We start from the raw sequence: 24672 nt of genomic DNA, 5'->3' as shown, positions 1-24672 counted from the left end.
TTTGTGTAGATCTAGATTCCCCTCTTGTATAACCCTTCTTCCTGAAGAACTTCCTTTAACATTTCCTACAGCACCTGGCTGCTGGGAATAAATGCTCCCATCTGAAAAAGTCTTTATTTTTTTCTTCTTTTTTTGAAAGATATTTTTGCAGAGAATAGAATTCTTGTTGTCTTTTTTATTTTCGTATCTTAAAGATGTCATTCACTCCATTGTCATTTTAATGTTTCTTCTCCTTGGGATTTGTTGGCTTTTTTAGACCTGTGAGTTTGTCATTTTCATCAAATTGGAAATTTTTTAGCCATTATGTCTTCAGCTGCTTTTCCTGGTGCCCTCCTTCACCTTTTCTGGACTCCAGTTACAGTTAGATTGCTGGATATTGTCCCATAATCGCTAATGCTCTATCTAATAATTATTCCTTTTTAACATTTTTTTCTCATGCTTCATTTTGATTAGTTTCTGTTGTTATATCTTCAGGTTTACTGATTTTTTTTGAGTGTCTAATCTGCTGTTAGTCCCATCCAATATATTTTTTATTTTAGATTTTTTTAATTTTTCATCTGTAGAAGTTTATTTTAGGCCTTTGGTTATCTTCTGTTTCCCTCCTCATCATGTTCATATTTTTTTTGTTATATTCTTTAACAGATGGAACACATTTTTAATAGCTTTTTGGGGGGGGTTCTAATAGCTCCATCATCTCTGTCATTTCTGGCCTACTACTAATAATGATTTTTTCTCCTACTTATGGGTCATATTTTTCTTTTTCTTTGTTTGCTTGGTAATTTTTTATTGGATGCTGAGTTTTACATCATGAAGTGCTAGATTTTGTTGTATTCCTTTCACAGAGTATTGAACTTTGCTCTGATGTTGCAATTGTCTTGATGCTTTTAAGCTTTATTAGGGAGAACCTAGAAGAACTTTTAGTGGAGTGCTAATTTAGTCCCACTACTAAGGCATTACACTTCTGAGACGTCTACCATGGATTACAAGGTCTCTATACTCTGTTGGTGGGAGTGCAAACTAGTTTCAGCTCTTTGTGAGTTCCAGTAATTGTTTGGTGTACTATTTTGTGGTGGTTAATTCCAGTTTTGGACCCCACACGAACTTCTAGTCATTCAGTCTTTGTGTTCAGTATATACCATTTATTATATTCAGTATATCGTGTACATCATTGAATAATAATATTCAGTCATTTATTCCAGGAAAACTTTCCATATATCTTGCCTTTCCAGTTGTTTAGTAGAGTAATTTCATAGCAACTATTCCTTTAAAAACAGAATCAGAAGTCATATGAACAAGCAGTTTTATAGGGCTTCACGAAATAAAAATTATAATAAAATAATTTTATTTAATTAAGAAGTGCAATAAGTTTCATGGGTGCATTTGTGTTTGTTGGATTGGCATTCAGGGTATTTTTTAACCTTAAATATACCACTTTCTTTTATTTTTATTGTAGGTCTGGCTTCATGCACCGTACGAACTTCATCTTTCTTTATTTGAACACTTCATAGAACTGCTCACAGAGTCCAGGTATTGGTTAATACCTATATATTTTGTTGTTTAGTTATAGAAGAGATGATAGTATAATGTATAAAGTCTTCTTTCTCTTATAGTGAAGCATCAAAGAATGCCAAATTAATGAGGGAATTCCAGCTAATCCCAAAGCTGCTACTGACTCTTCGAGATATGTCTTTATCCCAACCTACCATTGCTGCTATTAGTAATGTGCTGAGCTTCTTACTGCAAGGTTTTCCCAACAGCAATGATCTGCTCAGGTAGCAAAACTTTTGTATTTGTCTGTTTATTAACTGAAAGTATCAGTAAGGTTAAGACGAATGAGATGACTGTAATTGGTTCTTATGCCTGTATAACACTTGTAATGTTAATACTATTCAGGATCTTTGTAAGGCACAGAAAACATGCATGTCTCAGTATCTTGCCTTTGTAAAGCAAAGCCAGTTGTTGCCATCAGTTAATAATCAAATATTTGTGAGAAAAGATGTAGGAATGAACCCAGTGAGATTGATTGTCCTGGACAGAAAAGTGCTCAGTATAGGAATTCTCGGTCCCTTTTCCCTGAGCCTTGCTAATTCTCTGTGTGTGTGCGTGCACGCACACGTGCACGTACACACACAGCCATAGTGGGCATACCATCTCCTTTATATTTATTCTGTCACCCAACCAGAAGATGATATTTTATTTTTGCATATTCAAACCCTTTATATGATGTATTATTTTGCTGCTAATGTGAAATATGGCTTAAGTCCTAGTCTTAATGGTCTACAGAAATGTTCTAACATTCACATAATTTCCATCTTAAATAACGTAAGGAAAAAAACTACCTAACCAAAGTGTTTTCCAAATAGAGAATTGCTTAAGCTGGAATTGACCACCACTTTTTTTTTTTTGTAATTTCCCAGGCACAGGTGAAATCACACCTACTTATTAAACACTCACTTTTATATTCATTTACCGCAAAAACATCTTTTTAACTTGTTGACGGATTTAAAACTGGAGTTGAAAATTATTTTGGAGATCATTGTTATTATTAACAATATTTATTTCAGTTTTATCCTGGTACTATAATGATCACTTTGCTAAAATGATCACTGAAACCGTTCTCCACTTTACAAATTAAGAAACTAAAGCCCGGAAAGATTAAGCTACTTGCCCCAAGTAACGAGATTAAAAACTGATAGAGCCAGGATTTTAACCTTACCTGTGTTTCTCAAACCCAAGTTGTTAACTTCTAGGTTACAATGGAGTGGATCCATATAGATAATTTAAGTCATTTTAATTTGGATTGTGCTGTTTGGTTCTCGAGATCATTTGAGTTAGTGCATTAAAGGACTCATTTCTGAAGAGGTATATTTTTCCCTATATTTTAAAACATCGTAACTTATATGTTAGTTGTGGTAGTCCTAGAGCAAGTAAACAAGTTACAATCACCTAAAGGTCTGTAAAAGATTAATTAAAATAAGAAGTACTGTTTTGTTGTTCATTTTTTTGTTTTTTGTTTCTTTGTATTTTGTTGTTTGTTTTGAGAAAAGAAAAAAATAAAATTCATGACTTTTTTTCCCTTTATTTATAGGTTTGGTCAGTTTATTTCTTCTACTTTACCAACCTTTGCAGTTTGTGAGAAATTTGTAGTTATGGAAATAAACAATGAAGAGAAACTTGACACTGGTGAGTTGATTCTGGAGCTTGAAGACTAATCACTATGCTGTATTTTCTTCTGGCACAAGTTAGACCTGAATTATATGTGATAATATTATATTACTTTTCTCCTCATAGTGCTTCTTTTGGTCTTTCACAGGTGTATTTGTCTTAAATCAAGCCTATACAATATGCAGAAGTTCAGAATCACCCACAGAATTGAATAGGGTGTGAATTTTACTTTAAAAATAAAATCTTTCTCATTTTTAGAGGATTTATAACAATGTTTCTTTAAATAGCAAACTCTTCCAGGGTGATTTCTTAACATTATTTAATTTCTTTGTATTTATGTATATCTCTTTAGGAACACAGGTACTTGCTAATGTGAATAATATCTATATTACTATTATTTTCATTTCCCTGTTAAATATTTAGTATTCACTTAGGGAAAGACCATTTCATCAAAATCGTTTTATTTAAATATAAAATAAAAATAATTTCATAAGTTGTAAGATTCTGGGCCTGTGACAGCAATTTTTTTTTTTTTTAATTTTATTTGTTCGATGTATATTTTTCCCTCTCTGTATCTCCTATGTATATCCAATGTATATCCTACCTAGGACAGGAGATTTTCTTGGACAGCATTGAAAGGACCTTTTAGATTGACCTGTAATTAAATTCATAATCTCTTATATTTGTTCACCATTCTTTACATTATTATACTATTACATTATTCCATAATTATATCATAAGTAATTTCCAACATCTGCCTGGAGAGTGGAAAATAAATAGTCTTAGTATGGTAGTTTCGGTGCCTCACAAAGAAGTTCTCCATGTTGGCTATACCATCTGGAGCACAGCCTCTCCAGTGCTTCATGTATAAGAAGAGAAAGTGGCATAATCATGTTTTTCAAAGGAGAAGCTATGAGATTTGAGAGGCTAAGTAGCTTCCAGCAAATCACAGAGTAGAACATAAGGCCCCCCTACCACTTACTTACCTACTGCCTACTCATTTGGAACATTGTTAGGATTTCTTTTGTAAAGCAAATTAGCATTGGATGGGAAGAATGAAGATCAAATCAATGGATAACACTTATTGAGTATTTTATATTTGCCAGTCGCTGTTTAAGTACTTTATAAATCTTATAACAACCCTATAAAATAGGTACTGTTGTTACCCCAATTTTACAAAGGAGGAAACTGAGGTTGAGAAAGATTAAGTAAAAGAAATTTACCTGAGATCACACTACTATATTTGAACCCAGGTTGTCCAAACCAACATTCTAAACTTTCTAAACTCTATATTTTTCTCCCATATACAAGGATTATTTCTAAATTTTGAATTAATATAAGCCAAGTAAATAGAATTTAGAAAGCAAAAATACTTTTTAAATCTTTGGAAGTATATAACATTTATTTCAGGCGTAAAAGAGATATGGGAAAAATATTTCTCTAGTCTCCACATATCTTGCTGATCATTGAATTCAATAACCACACCTAGTGTTGCAAAATTTTATTTGATACTAGCACAGTAGTAGGGCCGTGTAGATTAGCAAAATTTTCTGTTGATCCGCAAACCTCATCACTTCATTGCCATTTGAAATAGTAAAGTCAGAAACACATTGCTGGTCTTGTTAGTATGTGACATTTATCGTTTATGCACTATGGACTAAAGACTGTATTAAGTATAATATGATGTTCCAAAAATATTTAACTATAGTTTTTTCTTTCGAGTAGTTTATGCACTATTCAGGATTTATCTACAAAAAAATAAAATGGCTTGGATAATGCTGAATTGTGATATAATGATCAATGCAAAATAAACAGCATAAAAGGACAGTGCATTATGGAATAAAGCATCAATTTGAGTGGGAAGAGTTAGTCTGGAAATTTCTTTCAGAGTTCATTATTTTAAAACTGTATTTGAAAATTAAGGGAAGCATAATTGACAGAAAACTAGACATAAAAATTGCGAAAAAAATTTGAAAATTTTAAAATTCTGTGTGGATTGTTATTTTATTGAAAAGAAATAATTGAAAGGAAATAACCCCTATATCAATTTACCTTGTATGGTATGCTTTCAACGAGACAGTTTGTAAATTACCAGTCCTGTGCCTCTTAGAAGGGGAGAGAATCGAATTCCTCTTTAAGTTTGACTACCCTTCAGTGTTTAAGGGTAAAAATAGTCCCTTGCCCAAACAATTGAAAGCTTATAACTGTGGTAGTTAAAGTTTATTTAGCCTGAACTTCAGTTCTGGAATAAAAGGAATCATGTGGATGGTGACTTATTAACCCACAGCCCATTAGTGGCAGAGCTGAACCTAGAACACTGGGCCACTGATGCCCAGCCATTCCTTAGCACTTCCAGTACTTTCCATTGAGAACCACAAGCTTTGTTTTCCTCCCTTTCTCTTCCAGTTTCTCTTGTGCATTTGCGTGCCTTTGCCTCTCTTCTATGCTATTTAATTCTAACTTTTCTTTATATATTATGTTTATTAAATAATTTATGCTTCTTCTTTTCAGTTTTTAAACTAGGTAAATTTAACTATGTCCCTCAAAAAGACACTGGAGGTTAAGGGTTTGGATTGTTATTTTTATTCATGTCATCCTCATCTGATTACTTTCCCCTTGTTGGTAGAGGAGGGGAATATTTATGTAAAAAAGGGTTCACAGCCTTTATTATCACTTGTTTAGATAAAGTCAAATGTAAATCAGCAGTTTTCAGGATATTAAAGACAAATGGCTTAATGGACCCTTTTCTTTGTCCACTTTAGGGGGAAGTACTCTTAGAGAAAGTGTTTTCTAAAAGATATTTTTCACTGAAATTTCCAAAATAGTGTTGGATATTTTATCCTGGTTTATTTTCATTTTAGGAACTGAAGAAGAGTTTGGAGGTCCTATATCTGCTAATCTCATACTTTTGAGGAACAGACTTCTAGATATTTTACTAAAACTAGTTTATACGTCTAAAGAAAAAACAAGCATTAATTTGCAGTAAGTAAAATCTTTTTAGAATTAAAGGTACCAGTTGCTATTAAGCCCTAAAATTTACAGTATCTCAAAAACAAAACTTTATCTTGTTTTCTTTTTAATTTGAAACCTTAATCCTTGAAATTAATGTTTTCTTTTGTTTTAATCCATCTGTCTTTGAATAGAGCTTGTGAAGAACTGGTCAAGACACTGGGTTTTGACTGGATTATGATGTTTATGGAAGAACACTTGCATTCCACCACAGTCACAGCAGCCATGAGGATCCTTGTTGTCCTACTGAGCAATCAGTCTATTCTCATCAGGTTTAAAGAAGGCCTCAGTGGCGGAGGATGGCTGGAACAGACGGATTCTGTCTTAACTAATAAAATTGGAACTGTATTAGGTATGGAACTTTACAGTCAGCTGCTTAAAATAAGCTATTTTGTTTTGTTTTTAAATCTTATGTAAGCTTATACTCTTCAGTTTATCAGGTCATGAATTTTAATTAATGATAGAATAAAATCTTAGAAAGTTTCAAATTTGGCTTTTTTAATCATAAATGAAACTTAAATCAGAGACGGGACATTAAGATGTAAAAGTCAAGGGAAAATCTTATTATGTTTGCATAGTTCTCTTTCTGATCTTAAGTAAAAAACTAGCAAATTATCAGAACTGAATTAATAATAACAATATTTTAAATGCTTATTCTGTGTCAGTTACTAAACACTTTCATTCTCACAATGCCTAAGAGGTGTGAATATTATCATACCTATTTTACAGATGAGAAAGCTAAGGCATGGGATAAATAAAGTCTCTTGTCAGCTAGAAAGTGTCAAAATTTGAATCCAGGTCACTCAGATCCAAAGCCCTTGTTTTTAACAGTTACGTTATATTGCCACTCAGTGATTTAAACTCAAAGTTTCAGCCAAAGTTTCTTATTCTTTGCTTACCAGTTGTATGCTGTTTTCAAAATGGAACTGAATATTTAAGTAATCTTAAAAAATTATGGTTTCCTATGTTAGATTCATTTGAACTGGTATATTTCTGTTGATATTAATGATCTTACTTTGGAAAATATAGTTTTAAGATAACGTTTTATTGAAAATTATAATCATTTAATTCTTATTTTAAAAATATATATGTCTTTATAACATTACATTTTAAAAATCATATGTAATTGTATTCTGCAACAAGCATCAAGAATACACTTGTCATATGGGGAAATTAGGGATCAGAATTCAATATGTAATTTATATTAAAAAAGCATAATAGGTACGCCTATTTTTGTAGCAGCCTAAATTTTGGCCATATTTTAAATTTTACTTTCTTCTTAGAGAAATATTGGAGCTCCTTTGAGGTTATTCTTTAATGAGCAGAATTTATATTACCTCTTTTACTTGATTATCTCAGCTATGTTTCATGACCTGTATCCTTATGGGCAGGCTTGCTAAAGTCAAAGTAAAGCTTCTTACTGAAAGATTAATCCAACAATTGAATTATTAATTGTCTATATTAGCGTGAATGTTCTGGATGGCAGTGTCACATATACTGAATTACTTCTTTCTTTGTTAATGCAGCATGGTAATCAATTATTAATTTTCTACTTATTGTTGTATTTTCTCATCTCTTAGGATTCAATGTAGGCAGGAGTGCTGGTGGAAGATCGACGGTCAGGGAGATTAACCGGGATGCTTGTCATTTTCCTGGTTTTCCAGTTCTTCAGTCATTCCTTCCTAAACACACTAATGTCCCTGCCCTCTATTTTCTGCTCATGGCATTGTTTCTGCAGCAGCCAGTTAGTGAGCTGCCTGAGAACCTGCAGGTCAGTGTGCCTGTCATCAGCAGCCGATGTAAGCAGGGTTGCCAGGTAGGACCTAGTAAGGTGTAAGCATAATTATATATGTCCAAAAATCACCATAGGGTAATGGGTTAACAATAGTAAAACCACCGATTACATTCCTTTCTCATATTTAGGATTTAATTTAGGACAGAAAAATCTGAAAATGCCATTGAAAATTTTCCAAAAAGAAGTCCTTTATCCCTATTTAGTCTTTTTTTCTTTCTGGTTACTCTTTGTGATTATATATGCATAAGGACTTTGGATGATATTTAAAGGTGATCTAAAGAATTCTTTGGAGTATGTGATTTTATCTAGAAAGATAATTTCATTTCTGTAGTATTAAAAATGAAGGGAGTGGTATGGATATCATACAATTAATTGGGTGGGCATGACAGGATGCCTAGTGCAAGTTCTGATTAGAAAAATGTTTTTGATTTCTTAATGGTAAATAACATCCATGCTAGAAAAACGGTAAGGCTTTGCTTGATTTCTAATCGAAGACCATTGTGGATATCTATGTATAGCGTATGTTTGTGACTCTACAAAGACTTAGGAATTTAGTTTTTTAACTCAGTATACATCCATCATAATGCCAAACACTATTCAAATCAATTCTAGTAATTGACAGAACCTTTTAAATTAAACCACTGAGTCTGTACCCTTACATTAAATCAGGATTCATATTCATGCTTAGCAGAGTTTGGTTGGTTATGTAATTTTTCAAAATAAGCATGACATCATAGTCATAAAGAGTTATATAAAGCAGCTATGAATAAATCTCTGCAAACTGATTTTTATTTTGTCATATCTTATCTATATGTAATCCAGATGTAATTAGAACATTGCTGAGAGTTGAGGGGAGAGTGAATTCAGTGTGCTTTTTTAAAAGATCTGCTTAAAATCAGTTCTAAATTTTCATCTCCTGACTAATTAGCATGTATTTTATTTTTGCTTGTTTTCTTTAGAGGAAAAATAGAAAACAATGTTTTCAACATAAGTACCTAAGACAGGATGATACATACGCTTCACTTTTTCTTTATAAATCTAAAAATGAGTTTTAAAATATAAGAAGTGCTAGATTTCTATCTCTTTATCATTGCTCACTCTGAAAAATAACTAGTTTCAAAGAAAGTTTAGAATATTAGAACTTATGAGGGTTGCTACTGAAAAACATTGGCAGTGGCTAATCTTTATTCACTTTCCCCTCTGCAGTTTGATTTAGATTCCATCTGGACATTTATCTTTGGAGTTCCTGCCTCCAGTGGCACTGTGGTCTCTTCTATCCATAACGTGTGCACAGAAGCTGCTTTTTTATTATTGGGCATGCTCCGCAGCATGCTGAATTCAGTAAGTTTACTGAGATACTGACACCTGTTGATGGTTCCTCCTGCTTGTGATTTTTTTCTTTAAATAGAGGAATCTTGTGTTTACTTCATGGTCTCTGGAACCTCAGCCTCTCTGTTTTGTTCTCTCTGTTGTAAGGATGAACCTTGCACCTATTAAGACTATGGAGTTCATAGTCTGGATTCAAATCCCATCTCTGGTACTTAAGACATACTAATCTCTATGTGCCTCAGTTTCCTTATGTATAAAATGCTGGTAATAATAGAATTTATCTCTTACGGTTGTTGTATGAATGTAATGAGTTAGTATATGTACAGAGCACTTAAAAGAGTGCCGGGTATATAGTAAGTGCTTCAATAGTATCAGTGTTAACTGATACTATTAGTGTGATAAAATATATATTACAATGTAAACATGTATGTAATGAATACATATTATAGTATATGTCATTATAGTGTTATCTGAACTTTTAAAATCACTTTTATTTAGAGGTTAAAAATGTGCGAGTTTTATTTTACATTTGTTTTTTCTATTCTAATTATTTCTAACTTAGATATGAAGTATTGAGAGAGTAAATGACAAAATGTATGTTCCTGTCTATCTACAAGAATACTCTGAATAATGACTTAATTTGTTTACACAATTTAGGATTACATTGTAAAGAATTATTAACTAGACTCTTTGGATTACCAGTGTTATAAATCTAATTTTATTCAAAATTATTCTTACGTCATCTTAGAAAAGAACATTACTATTACATGCATTAATTTAGAATGCTTTGGGATTTTGGGAGGTTCCTATTTATAAACAGATATAAACATCTAAGTTTTAAAAAAATAAGCCTCTCTCTGGGAAAGTGTCAAAAAGTAGGCATTGTTCAGATATATTCTCTTTTTACCATTTTTTATCATTATTGTTGTTATTGAGTTGCTGTTAAGGAAAAACACATTCTGTCTCCTCTACTCCGAATATTCTCCTAAAACACTACTTCACTTCTGGCCCTCTGGTCACCAGATATGCGAGGATTCTGCCACACTAACTGGGTGCCCCACAATTTAATTCCTTTCTAACTCTTTCTACCTGGAGATAACATCAGACCCCACAGGTTAAAGGCTCAGTCCCACAACATGGCCTCTCCTCTTCAGACACCAGTCATAAATCCAAGTTGTTACTTGTGCTTCTGACCTACTAGCTATAAATCAGAAGTTCCCATGACTCAGGGAAACATTTTACTTAACTAAATAATCAGTTTATTATGAAAGGATATGATTCAGAAATAGCCAGATAGAAGAAATGTACAGGGCAAGTTATATGGGAAGGGATGTTAGCACTTCCATACCCTCTGCCGCTCTCCTCTGTGTGTCACCTACTCAGAAGCTCTCTGAACCCCATTCTTTTGGGTTTTTTATTGGGGCTCAATTACATAACATGATTAATTAAATTATTGGTCATCAATGATTGAGCTCAACCTCCAGCCCTCTCCTCTCCCTGGAGATTGAGAGTTTTAAGGGCTGAAAATTTCAACCCTTTAGTCATGTGATTGGTTCCCCTGGCAAGCCTCCATCCTTAGGACCTTTTCCAGAAGTCACTAACATAAACTCTGGTGTGGTTGAAAGGGGCTTGTTTTTAACAAATGACACCTTTATGGCTCTTAGAACAGTCTAAGGGCTTTAGGAGCTCCGTGCCAAAATTGGATGAAGACCAAATATATATTTCTTATTATAAATCACAGTGGCATAATGGTTAAGAGCATCGTTCTTATCATTTCACATAGGACAGTGTGAGGCTCAGAAAGGTGAGGTAACTTCCCCATCTTTTATCTTACCCCATCTCTGTCATGATGGAGGATGGGGCAACTTTGATGGTAATTCAGCCACTCTTTGCACCAGTTATACTCATGTTGATAATGATAAATAATCAAAACCACTGACTCCAGTTACTGAGCTGCAAGTGCTCCATTGAGAAGACAAACATCCTGTCACTTCCTAGGGGTATTGTTTTTGTTTTAGCTTATTTCTAGATATGTTCTCATGTGTGTGGTTTATAAAAGAATTCTGGACCATCACTGCATCTAGTTTTAGAAGAATAGTGAGTAATGCATTTTTAAAGCAATTTTTAGCAGTGTCAGTTTTTCTAATGTATTATTTCTTTTCTTATCCCTCTGACAGCCTTGGCAATCAGAAGAAGAGGGATCTTGGCTGCGAGAATATCCAGTGACCCTGATGCAGTTCTTTAGATACTTATATCACAACGTTCCAGACCTGGCCTCCATGTGGATGAGCCCTGATTTCCTGTGTGCATTAGCAGCAACGGTCTTCCCCTTCAACATTCGCCCTTACTCAGAGATGGTAGGAAAGGGGGAGGAAAATGTCAAACTGGAATTAGTCTGCTCCAATGGTTAGCAGATTTTTTTTTTTCTTTTTGCCAATCTCTTAAGCTTCTGACCACATTACAGTTTCATAACTTTCTACTTCACCTCTTACATCATTATCTGGTGTCTCGCTCCCCACTCTCCCCTTCTGCTTTCCCCTAAAATAACAGTGAACTCTACTTCTTGTTCTCATATACCGTAATCTTGTAAGTTCCTTGTTAGTAACTTCCTACTTTTTTTTTTTAATGCCTACAGCAGGACCTGGTCTTCCTAGGGTCTCCCATTCATGTACTAACCAGGCCCAACCCTGCTTAGCTTCCAAGATCAGACGGGATTGGGCATGTTCAGGGTGGCATGGCTGTAGACAGTAACTTCTCACTCTTAAGTAACTGTGGATCCATTTCTTATTTTATGTAATGATAGCTATATAGTTGTGAAATGTTCTTTACAGGTTACAGAACCTAGTCAAACCAAATTTATCTCTACTTTACTTACCTCAAGGCATTTCCTGGATTTAGTCTTTACAAATTAGTTATAGGGTTGGTTGTCTTTATAAAAAATGAAATATATTTATGTCCCTTTTGTTGAACTTTTCTTATTTCATTCTTTTATTTTTCACATTTTGTACTAATTTAATTGAAAATTATTGGACTACATATAATCACATATAGTATAGATACTTCTTTTGTCCTTTAAAACAAGCCCAAAAGACAGTTATTCCTCCATAGTACTTCAGATTTTATATATTCTCTTGTTTCCACCACTTACACTAGGGAATCAACAACCTTCTACATACCAATTTTTCTTCATGTATAAAAGTGAAATACTCATTCTAAAATTCTGGGAGATTTTTAGGATAAAGAACGGTATAACACATGATCAAAACACCCTGGCTTGTTTATAATTTTAAAATCCTCATTTTTGGTAGAAATAGACCTTCATTAATACCACAATATCTTTTCCTTGTCACCATCTTACTTTTATATTGGCTCAAAATTGGCCCTGGTTTTGTTGTTTTGCTTTTTTTTTTTTAAACTTGCAAACATGGATCAGCCTTTGGGTGCTACCATTATACCAAGTCTTTATCTGAAACTCTGTGACATTTGACTTAGTAGGTATATTGCAAATATGCAAATATAGTTATTCTCATTTTATTATTTCATTTATTTTAAGTGCAGTTTTCTATAGTAGAGATAAAAAAAATTCAGCATAGAACAGATATGTGGTTAGAGGCCAATTAGTAGTTTAATATTAGAAAAAGCATGTGTTGAGCGACCGTGACACACAATGCTTGATTACTTCCTTGAAAAGAGGGACCAAGTAAAGCAAAGTGAATAATGCATTGAGTAGCTTAATAGGAGGTAAATGCTGAAGGAAAATACTGTTGCTGCTACAATTTGGTTTTTAGGAAACATGAAAGTAAAAATAACAAAATCGAATGTGACTATCATATATTTCTACTTGATTTTTCTAGGTGACAGACCTCGATGATGAAGTTGGATCTCCAGCGGAAGAATTTAAAGCTTTTGCAGCAGACACAGGGATGAACAGAAGCCAATCTGAGTACTGCAATGTGGGCGTCAAGACATATCTGACCAATCACCCAGCTAAAAAGTTCGTTTTTGACTTCATGCGGGTCTTAATAATAGACAACCTCTGTCTTACCCCTGCCAGCAAGCAGACTCCACTGATTGACCTTTTGTTGGAGGTAAAGACAAGAAAATGCATTTATACTTGATATGTATTTTTTTAATAATTAGAATGTTAATCAAGCAAGTTTTGTGCCAAATACCTTTCAGATTTTTATTCTTCTGAGTTGTATAGGCAGAATATATCATGGGCCTTGGGAATTTTTTTTTTATACCCTATCAACTTGTTTCTGTTTTCATTCCTCCAAGCATGTCCCTAATTCAGTCTTTTATCACCCTTTCCCTAAAAAACAGAAATTGACATATTTTTTCTGTAAAGGACCAAATAGTAAATATTTTAAGCTTTGCAGATTATACAATCTCTGTCACAGCTACTCAACTATGCCATTGTAGCTGGAAAGCCATAGGCAGTATATAAACGAATGAGCATGGCTGTCTTCCAGTTAAATTTTGTATACAAAAACAGCATAGGCTGGATTTAGCCCACAGGCCTAAGTGTGCCAGGGCTCTGAAAATAACATGTTTTATGAAAGATTCAATCAGTGCAGAACACTAACTGCTTCTCTCTCTGAGGAACTTCCTATATGCATGCTCTTAGCAGTTTCGACGACTGAACCTGCACTTTCTCTGCTCCCCCTAGTGGCTAGTACGGTTAACTTTTTGTTTGAAACCTTAAAACCACAGCAGATGTTTTAAGACCCGTATCTTAGTGCACTGGGTAAGAATTTGATACATTCCATGCAAAATGAAATGGTAATAAGAAAATAACAGAATGAAGTTCAGAAGAGATGTGAGCAAAAACGCATAACTAAGCCAAAAAATAAAATATATGTATATGAAGATATGAAGTGATAACATTTTGAGTCTTATAGGAACTCAAATAGCCAATTAATTAACCATGGGCAAATGATATAATTGTTTTTTATTTTGGTTTTCTGTATTGTTAAGTAGAGAAAGTTTGGTAAAACATGTGTTAACCTTTTTCTAAAATAATTACTTAATCTAATTGAAGAAATGATTTGAATGTGTTAACCTTGAGGTAAACTTCTCATTGTTATAGACACTAATCTGCCCCACAATGGAATTGTGGCTGATTTTACTACAGAGTCGAGAGTGGTAGGGTTATATTTCAGGGAGAAGCAGTGTCAAGATGGAGACTCCCATATAGATCATAACCTCTTTAAGTATTTTTGAATCATTTAATTATAAGTACATCCCTGATAGTTTCTAAACAGAAGATATGATACTATCTAATAAGAGAGATACAAATTTGTTTTTACAATTAATACTTTGAGGAACTTTAAATCTAATACACATATATAGAATACACATAGAAAAAATGTTGAGTGAAAATACTATTGCACTCCATGCCTTCCTAAAAATAAATTACAAGCATATGGTTTTGAATGTTATGATTATGAAATCTTTATTTCTGAAGAAGAGAATTGTCCTATATATTTACCATTTACCTACTTGAAGGAAGGAATTTGAGCCAGCTGATTTCCAGTCTGATACACTCAAGCCAGGCCATCTTTAGTTTTATGACTGTTGGAATTTCATTATAAGGCTATCTACTGACCTGATTATGAGAAAGTGTGAAATTTAACCATATTAACAGTGTATAACAATAAAAGATTCCCATTCATATAGACTGGCTTGAGTGTAATACTGAGGCCATATACAAGGGAGGCAGTGTGGTATAATAGAAAGAACACAGATTTTGGAGTGAGAAATATCTGGTTTGAATTCTGGCCCTGTTGTTTATTATATAAGCATTTGAATCTCACTGAGCTAAATTTATTCTCTGGGAAATGATATTATATCCTGTCTTCCCCTGCATGATTATTGTGAGAATTAAATATATGTAAATCACCCAGCAAAAAGTATTTTGAGAAATTAAATGTGTGCTGGTTATAGCTCTGCGACTTGGCCAAGCTGTTTTCTTCACCTCTTACAACTTGCCTATCTTTAAAGTGGTTTAAAAATAGAATCTGTCTTTGAGGACTATTGTGAGAATTAAATAAGATCATAAATTTAAGATTCATAACATAGTACCTGGCATGTAAGACTCAAACAATTAAGTGGCCTGTGTTAGCTTACACAAGGGTATTTAGTGAGTCTTCTCCTGCTTCCACTCATCAGTGTCCTCTGCTGTCACCACCAGTCATCTTATGGAGGGCCAATTGAATTTGCTGCACATGAAAACCACCATGGCAGCAGAAGGCAAGTGCATGAGAAAAGATCACAAAGTATTTGTATATTACCTGAAGGAAAAATAAAGAAAGTCAGGGGACTGAGTTGAAGTGTGTGCCTGTCTAATACCATAAACAATAGTTCGAAGAGTTTACTCTATTCCAGCCAGTCTTCTAAAAGACCACTTCATTCACGTTAGAGTGAAACCCACCCTGGGTGACTAAGGGCAATCAACAAACCAAAAGAAAGCGGCAAACATGGGCAAAGAGAGCACTGTAAAATAACTGAGAGAAGAAGAGCCAGGAAGAATACTGCAGTCAGAACGAAGAAGCTCAAAACCCTCTTCTTAAAGGCTTCAGCGCGTTACAGAAATAACAGAAAACTGAAGGCCCTTTCTCCCAGAGCCACAGTGCTCTCAGCATAGACAGAGGACACACATAGGCTGCCTGGCCTGTGCACACGGAGGTTCTGCATGGTATCCCCAGGCCTCTAAAAGGAGGTTTTGACTCTAGAGACTGATGGTGTTTTCACAGGGAAGACATCAGACAACCAGAGGCCAGAGCAGATCATAGCGCTCCCCCTGTCTTCATTCTGTCCCGATATCATCCTGGCTATGTGGCAGGCCAAGCAGGTTTACCTGAAAGAATGATGAGGAGATCATAGCAGAGTCGTTCTTGTTGTGCATTTGTTAACTTTAAAATGGAGATTTTTAGTAGAGCTGGGAGAGTATAGTATAGCAGGTGAGGCCATGAACTTTGTCATTAATAAAAGTGAGGTTTGAATCCCAGTTGTGACTTGACCAAGTGACGTAACTTCTCAAAGCCTCAATTACCTTATCTCTAAAATGGGGACGATAGTATCTACTTAAAAGCAATATTTTGCAGATTGAGATAAGGTGCGTAAAACTAAGCACTGTGTTTGATATATAACATAGTCCAACGAATGTTTAAAAAAAGTGCCTTTGAGACAACTATGCATGCATTCATAATGTCATATCCTTTAAAAGTTAGGCTAGTATAAATCTCAGCAAGAACACTTGAACCTGGCAACTAGAACCAATAACAAGTGTAAATTCTGGATCATGATCACTCATGTAACAGCTTCAATGAGAGGAATCAGAAGATTAAATACATATTGGTGACTGAGACAGCCTTAAATCCTTACAGAATACAAAAGAATGTTTTGTAATCAAGTAAAAATAAATATTGTTGACTGATCAAGCCACTGCTCTGTGTTCGATGGTCTCTCTGTTTTGCAGACTCCAAAACTTTGTCTAGCTAAGATTTGATGAAACCTACCTTATTATTACTTATCCCATTAAACACCTTGAGTTGATGATGATTCTGAATGAGCTTTATGATTTATTTTATCTATACCTTATAAAATGCCAGATCTCTTTTGAAAATGAGATATAATAATAAATGATCAAATGCTTCTTAAATACTTATAAAGTTTAGAATGCTATTTTTGGAGGAATAGATTCAAAAGATGTTTTACCTTTGCTTTATTTTTTTTTTTTAATGATCAGAAATACAAAAAAAGTTTAAGAATATATGTCATTTCTGGTGTTACATTTTATTATTTACCAGGAAGTTTTTTAATCCTTTTGACACACTTAGTAATGTAATTTTATGGTTGAGCCCTTTTCTTTGTTTAGTTGGTTCTGTTTCTAATTCTAAATTTTCTTGATTAGGCTTCCCCTGAAAGATCTACAAGAACTCAGCAAAAAGAATTTCAGACTTACATTTTGGATAGTGTGATGGACCATTTGCTTGCAGCCGATGTGTTATTGGGTAATAATACTGTGTTTTATTTTTACTTTAAAAGTATAATCACTCTCCTTCTCTCTCTTAACCTCAAGTATATCTCTTTAAGTTCATCCCATTACTACTTTGCTGTGCATTTTCCCTTTATTGGTATTTTTCTATAATGAGGAAAAGGCCCATCCAGCTCTTTCCTCTGAATCTGGGATAAAGATCAACAACAGGAAGTACTTAGCTGTTTGGGATGGCAGGAAAAGATCAGGGAAAGAGAAAAAGATGTTTTAAAAATCGTATTACATGAACTGTTATATTTTTATGAATATCTAATACCTTTTTAAATTAACTTTTTTACTGTAACATACTTATAAATTATAAATGTAGAGCTCCATGAATTATCACCATATAACATGCTTATATAAAACCACTCAGAAATGCATCATCAGCACCCCCATAAACACCCCTCCTACCCTGACCCAGTTATGACATGCTAAATCACTGACCCAACTTATAAAATGACAGATTCATTTTGCCTGCTTTTGAACTTTTTATAAATGGAATCATACAATATGTATTCTTTTTAGTCAGGCTTCTTACACTTAACATTGTATTTGGGAAATTTATCCATGTTGCATGTAACAGGAGTCCATTTATTTTCATCTCTATATAGTATTCCATCATATGACTATCTAAATTTATCCATTTTGCTATTGATGGACATTTAGTAGTTTTCAGTTTGAGACAAAAATAAAATTGCTATAAACATTCCTGTCCATATGGATCACATGCATGTGTAATGTTAATACATAATCTTTTGAGTGGGATTGTTGGATCATAGGTATATATATGTTATTCTTTAGGATGACTTCCAGGACATAAACTCAAAACACATTAAAATATATTTTCTTTATATCTCTATCTACTTGCAATAAAAATATAAAATCTGATATATTTACAGTGGAGCTAACACTTACAGGTAGAATCTAAAAGAGAAGGAAAAGTAATGATATTATAGTATATTTGGCACTTGAGTTCCACGTAATAATATTAATCATAGGATGTCCATGCTGTTAAATTATCTTTTTTTTTTTTTTTGTCAAAATAAATTTGCCAAAAAATCTTTAGTATTATAAATCTTAACAGGCAACTCTCAAAGCATAGCTTCAAGTCCAACTTTTGTATTTGTTTTTACCACTCAAGATACTACTTATGTAGTATCACCTTACTACATAAAGACACAAAATGGAGAGTTTTGCATAATGGAGTAATTTAGAGTTATGTTAGAATAATCACAATTAGTGGAGGCTACAGAATTTCTAGAAAGGAGAGTCTTAGAGGGGGCATTCTGATAAGGAGGAAGAGCTAGGAGGATTAATCTTGTAATAGTGTATACACACAGCAAGTACCCTGAAGACAGTGGGTAGCTTTTACAGAGAGACAGTGCTGATGGCAATCATGGAGCGGGTAAAAGGCACCCCTTGGTACCATCTCACTGATTATACTTTATTTTTCACAATTCTTTTGAACCTCTCTTATGCCTACATTGCTTCATTGCAATTAAAGGTTTACTCCAAAATCAAGAGTTTTGTTTGATGGTATTACCCTTTTTTAGTTATACAGACTCACTTTACAGCTAATAAACTGACTTGACTTTTCTCTCAAATGGAGATCATCTGCCACTGACAGTTTAAGGTGAAGAACTGTTTGCTTATCGCTGACTATCTCAAGTCAATAAGAGACTCCACCATCTCAATCTGTAACACATTTATCCTGCAGAAGTTATTTCTTCCAACATTTATCATGATTTCTAGCCATGAACACCATTTTCTTATAAGAGCTAGTGGTCTTATTTCTGAAGGTAGTAGCTGTACTCATTTTGCCTTAGCCTGCTTTGTTTGAGGATCTGGTCTTGTGCTGGTAGATATCAATTTTCTTAGACATCTTTTTCCTGCTGGAATTTAGGGGAAGACGCATCTCTACCTATTACCAGTGGAGGAAGCTACCAGGTATTGGTGAACAATGTATTTTATTTCACACAACGTGTGGTGGACAAGCTTTGGCAAGGCATGTTCAACAAAGAATCTAAACTTCTTATAGATTTTATAATTCAACTAATTGCACAGGTAATCCATTGTCACTATTAGTTGTAGAGTACATGTTTTCTGATTGAAAAACTTTGACTAAGGGGTCAAAATTGTTGGAAATAAGTGTAACTAATAAGATAATGAATGTTAACATTTAATATAAAGATCAGCTTATTAAAAGTGAATAAAAAATATAGACTAGTAACACTTTCCCCCTTATCCTTGGCCTGGTGCCAGTATGTATGTGCCTTGTGAAGTTGCCTAGTTCTCTCAAGCTGTGGTCTCTGACTGTCCTCCCCACTGGTATTACTTTTTGCTACCCAGGTAGATAGCCTCCTTTTGATATTAATAATTTGCTAATATGATTTGGTAGGTTTTTACAGTACTGTACATCAGTGTGTAAAAGCTAGCAGTATGAAGACTTGATATGAAAGGAATAGTCTTTTCTTGTAATTGAATCCTTCAAAGTCCATTATAGTCCTTGTTCCTCTGAAGATGTCATTTCAGTTTGTGTTCATGGTACCTAAGGAATATTGGCACAGTTTGGCACAAGTGATTAATATTATTCAATACAATGTAGAAAGTAGGAAATACTATTAGCATGTTTTATTATATGGCTCATGGATTGTTTAATGTCATCTAAGAATTTTTTTAAGAGACATTTGTATTTAAGCCAAAAATAAAAATCTCAAGTGGGAGGATTAAACTAAAATGTCAAAAGAAATTTTTTACTAACATTTTAGGTGGGTTTTTTTTTCTCAGTAATTTTTGGTAGAGATCATTCACCCTAATAAAACTTGTGTGATAGGAGATGTAGCACCCTAGTACTTAGCATGCCATCTGGTACATAACCTTAGTAAAGGTTCATGTGTGAGTGATAAGCAGATCTTTTATTTTTGTCCATTTTACTAAATAAAGAATCTTTCATGTCTTTAGTCAAAAAGAAGATCACAGGGATTGTCACTGGATGCGGTTTATCACTGCCTCAACAGGACCATCTTGTACCAGTTCTCACGAGCACACAAAACAGTTCCACAGCAAGTAGCTCTCCTTGATTCGCTCAGGGTGCTGACTGTAAACAGGAACTTGATCCTGGGTCCTGGGAACCATGACCAAGAATTCATTAGCTGTCTGGCTCACTGCCTTATTAATCTACATGTTGGAAGGTAAGTCATGTAGATTCATTTGCTATCCCGAATTTGTCTCTGATGTTATTCCATTAGAATGCTTTGTTCTACTTTTCTAATAGTAATATTTTTTTCCCCTTAATCTCAGTTTTATTTAAAACAATGCAAAAGGCAAGTATTGCATTTTTGCAATGAAATGAATTGTTTTTTTCAAATTTTGTATCTTTAAATTTTTCATCAGTCACCCATTGTCACATATATAGATTTTTTAAGTAAATACAATGCACATCGTTGGAGGTTAAGAGGAGTAAAAAGAAATAATGCAATAAATAAATATAATAGTATATGTTAAATGGGTGAAGTTAGTATTTTTCCATTGATTGTTTTGACAGTTATTTTTGTAGTGTCTGCTGGGGGCCAGGCATTGAATTAGGGACTGGAATGTGAGCAAGAAAGATGCAGTCTAGGAGGGAAGTCAGATAACTAAGCAAGACCAGTCAGGTGTGCTGAGTGCTCTACCAGAGGTAAGGTGCTTTGGGAGTATGTAACAGGTGTTCCTTACCTGGAAGAAACACCTGCTGAGGTATACATCTTGAACCTGGTTGAGGAGGCAGTTAACCCTCCAAACAGAACAGGGAAGAGTAATGTAGGAAGAAAGAGACATACATCTATGAGGTTGCCCAGAGGGAAGAAACCTATGACACACTTGGGAAACTACAAATATTTCACTGCTACTGGAGCAAAGAGTGGAGAGATGAGAAACTGGAGAGAGGGTAGGAAAATGTCTCTAAATGAACTTTTTATAATTTTTAGGTAAAATGTTAATAGTGATCAAAAAGCATCTTAAATATTAAGATGCTCATCTTGACACTATAGTTTAATTACATTTAGTCAAGTGGATTTGTGAAATCACCCCTTAAAAATGGCATTTTCATGGTAAACTAGATGTTCTATTTTGTGCATCTGCTGAATGTATGTCTGCCAATTAGGGAACTTTGTAATAGAGCCAGCATTTACCTGTGTCTGCAAAGTAATACTTAGTTATTACGGCTTTTAGCTACAAGCATTTCTTTCATACAGTTTAAACTAATTTTTCAGCAACGTGGATGGATTTGGACTGGAAGCAGAAGCCCGCATGACGACATGGCACATCATGATCCCCTCTGACATTGAACCAGATGGTGGTTACAGCCAAGATATTAGTGAAGGTAATTACCTCAGTTTTTTCCCTTTCCTTCCTGCTCATTTATTTCCAACATTAACAGCCAGTCTCCTAGTAGGGCACACCTGTACGTACACTGATATGCCCACCGACATACACAGACATGCTAGCTTACACATGTCCTTATGTCAAGATGGGAAAACCACAAATCACTGATATTGCTAGACCTCAACATTTCATAGTAATGTCAGGAGGCTTAATGATACTTACGTTTCACACAATTAGTAGCGCTAATGCCAACCTGGCACCTACCATAAAGAGAGCTATTTGTCAATAATGTTAGGCATATCCCATTAGAGGAAATATTGCTTGAGACAGGTTGTCAGTACTACCATTTTTATTCTTTTTTATTTTCTCTTTTTAATTTAGTTTTCCCTCTGATTTTGTAAGTACTATGCATGAAAGTCTTTGGGTGGATCGATTTCTTATTTCCACACTGTTTACTAAAAAATATTAGATAATTACGGTAGTGTTTGTCTCCCCAGCAATACAGTGTGGTAGTTTTGCATATGATTTTCTCCTTCGGAAGTCCAGCACTCAGTTTCAATCATTTAAGCATTAACTTATTCTCTCCTTTCACTAAAAGTTCTTGAACCTCAGACTCCTAGTGATTATTTTCACCCCCTCCCTTACCACGCCCCGTCCCCCCAAAGGAACTGACAGTCTAGAACATTGGTTCTCAAAGCGAGGTTCTCAGACTGGCAACATCAGCATCATTTGGGAACTTATTAGAAATGCAGATTCTCTGGCCCCACTCAGACCTTCCGAATCAGAAACTCTGTGTGGAGACAAGCAATCAGCAAACCTCCAGGTGATTCTGTTACTTAAGATTGGCTTAGAGCAGGAGTCAGACAAATTAGCAAGGAATCCAAAGCAATAGGGAATTTAATAGTAAAACCCTTTTTAAAATATTCATTTATTTTTTTCCTTTTTCAAAATACTCAAGAACAACTTAATTTTGAACTTACCTTAAATATTGAAATTACAATTTTTAAATGAGGGGTATGTTCTTATATAGAAGAAGCTGGACATTGAAATGTATATGTGATTTCCAATTTTATAAATAAAAATGCAGTCTTTTTTGCATGAATATAAAGTTTTTTTTATTAAGTTTTTCAAGTAGCCAACCACATTTTTGGTTATCTTAATAATCCTTTTTACTGATCTGGTTATGATATAAAACTTTTTTTTTTTTTTGACAAATACTATGGTTGAAATTCTTAGATGTAAAACATAAAGAAAAATTGTAATTTTATATTGTTTTTGATCAGTTGCTTTTTTTCCTTTCCTAGGGCGTCAGCTTCTAATAAAAGCTGTCAACAGAGTTTGGACTGAATTGATACATAGTAAGAAACAAGCCTTGGAGGAGCTTTTCAAAGTCACTCTACCTGTGAATGAAAGGGGCCATGTGGACATAGCTATAGCAAGGCCGCTCATCGAAGAAGCTGGTTTGAAGTGCTGGCAGAATCATTTGGGTAAGAAAGTCTACAGACATTATGTGACCAAGAGATTTGTGCATGGCTGTTGTTTATGGGTGAACTTTACAAATGTAATTAAAACTTTCCCAAAAGGCTATTTTGACAGCAGTAGAAATAAAAATCAATACAGTATAACTCATTCTGGAATGGTCATGCTGAGATTTGATCTCACATTTTTTTAAAAAAAAAGATGTGTTGTACATCAGGCATCTTCGAGTTTGGAAAATAACACACTGCTCCCAGCTTCAGTATGGTCACCTTCTTGGCTACAAATCTGTGATTCCCTGTCAATAATTCTGAAGTTCAAAAAGCCCTGAAAACCTAAGGTTTTTTCATTAATTTGATCCCAAACTTCACTTGGTAGCAAAACCTAACCTAAATTTATCCTTCTTGGTATGAATATTCATACATTTGCTTCTGAAATAATAATGTGTCAAATTATGGTTTATCACCGTGGACCCTGTGGTAGTATTTTATAATATGTAGTGTATGTACCATATCACCTTTTAAAATTCAAAACATTCTAAATTCCAAAGTCTGTCCAACACTAAAGATTTTAGATAGGGGATTATGAATTGTTATTAATACCAAAGAATTGATTTCATTAAAGTAAATTTGCATAATCTTATAAGTTCAGCCAATATAATAATTGTCAAGCAGCTATCCTTCTACAAGATCACCAATAAGTAAATGTGAAATATCTAAGAGAATATCTGTGTCTGTAGTGTAAGCTGCTTTTAGTAACTACAGAATTATATTTTGTCGCCATGATGCGAAAGTGTTAAAAGTAAGACTAACAAATACACAGTGAAATTGTTAAATAATCTAATTTTAATCTCACAGCCCATGAAAAGAAATGTATAAGTCGAGGAGAAGCTTTAGTGCCTGCCACTCAGTCCAAGTTGTCCCGCGTCAGCAGTGGCTTTGGTCTTTCCAAGTTAACAGGATCAAGAAGAAATCGAAAAGAAAGTGGTCTTAATAAACACAGTCTCTCCACCCAGGTACATTGTCTAGTTTCTCTGATGATATTCTTAGAAATTTACATTTCAAAGTTTAGTTGTAGTATTACATATAGTATACTTAACATGTACAAGCATATGATTTGAAATGGAACTTTTCTTCATTTAGAAAGATAGAAATAACCCAGATTATGGGAACTGCTTCCATTTTATTATGCTAAAATTGCTTTATGAATGTTTTGTATTTACATCCATTTCATAGCTGGACATAAGATGAGATTCAGATATCAATATCTGATTCGATAATTTTTCCAAACTTTCAATAATTTGGTTATTGATAATTATATAAATTTAAAAGCAATAGCAGAACAAAATGGCTTTAAAAAAAAAATGATCTTATTGTATATACCTGTGGTTGATTTTTTTTTTAATTTATCTATCTCCAGTATTAATTTCTTCCTCATCATACTTCCTTTGCCATCCCAGAATCTTAGTGGCAGCTGGAAAGAGTGTCTTGAAAGA

General features: G+C 34.0%; 1 protein-coding gene and 1 pseudogene across 11 annotated transcripts in view; one reads left to right on the top strand and one right to left on the bottom strand.

The window, feature by feature from the left end:
* The window catches only part of WDFY3 (WD repeat and FYVE domain containing 3), a 226914-nt gene that overhangs the window by 145944 nt on the left and 56298 nt on the right, over nucleotides 1-24672 (top strand). For 8 of the 11 annotated variants that reach the window (XM_039845642.1, XM_039845638.1, XM_039845636.1 and 5 more), the window contains 15 exons: nucleotides 1454-1527; nucleotides 1611-1772; nucleotides 3089-3183; nucleotides 6027-6147; nucleotides 6309-6526; nucleotides 7755-7990; nucleotides 9176-9310; nucleotides 11476-11655; nucleotides 13153-13386; nucleotides 17214-17313; nucleotides 19243-19403; nucleotides 20301-20530; nucleotides 21590-21699; nucleotides 23006-23188; nucleotides 24035-24192. In XM_039845642.1, coding sequence (XP_039701576.1) covers nucleotides 1454-1527; nucleotides 1611-1772; nucleotides 3089-3183; nucleotides 6027-6147; nucleotides 6309-6526; nucleotides 7755-7990; nucleotides 9176-9310; nucleotides 11476-11655; nucleotides 13153-13386; nucleotides 17214-17313; nucleotides 19243-19403; nucleotides 20301-20530; nucleotides 21590-21699; nucleotides 23006-23188; nucleotides 24035-24192 — 2397 coding nt within the window. The remainder of the gene's footprint in view (nucleotides 1-1453; nucleotides 1528-1610; nucleotides 1773-3088; nucleotides 3184-6026; nucleotides 6148-6308; nucleotides 6527-7754; nucleotides 7991-9175; nucleotides 9311-11475; nucleotides 11656-13152; nucleotides 13387-17213; nucleotides 17314-19242; nucleotides 19404-20300; nucleotides 20531-21589; nucleotides 21700-23005; nucleotides 23189-24034; nucleotides 24193-24672) is intronic. The other 3 variants (XM_039845639.1, XM_039845634.1, XM_039845641.1) reach the window with 2 other exon arrangements.
* LOC120588444 (uncharacterized) lies at nucleotides 11925-12044 on the bottom strand (annotated as a pseudogene).

The sequence above is a fragment of the Pteropus medius genome, unplaced genomic scaffold (assembly GCF_902729225.1).
Source record: "Pteropus medius unplaced genomic scaffold, Ma_sr-lr_union100, whole genome shotgun sequence".
Classification (NCBI taxonomy): domain Eukaryota; kingdom Metazoa; phylum Chordata; class Mammalia; order Chiroptera; family Pteropodidae; genus Pteropus; species Pteropus medius.
This window is presented reverse-complemented; position numbering and strand designations above follow the sequence as displayed.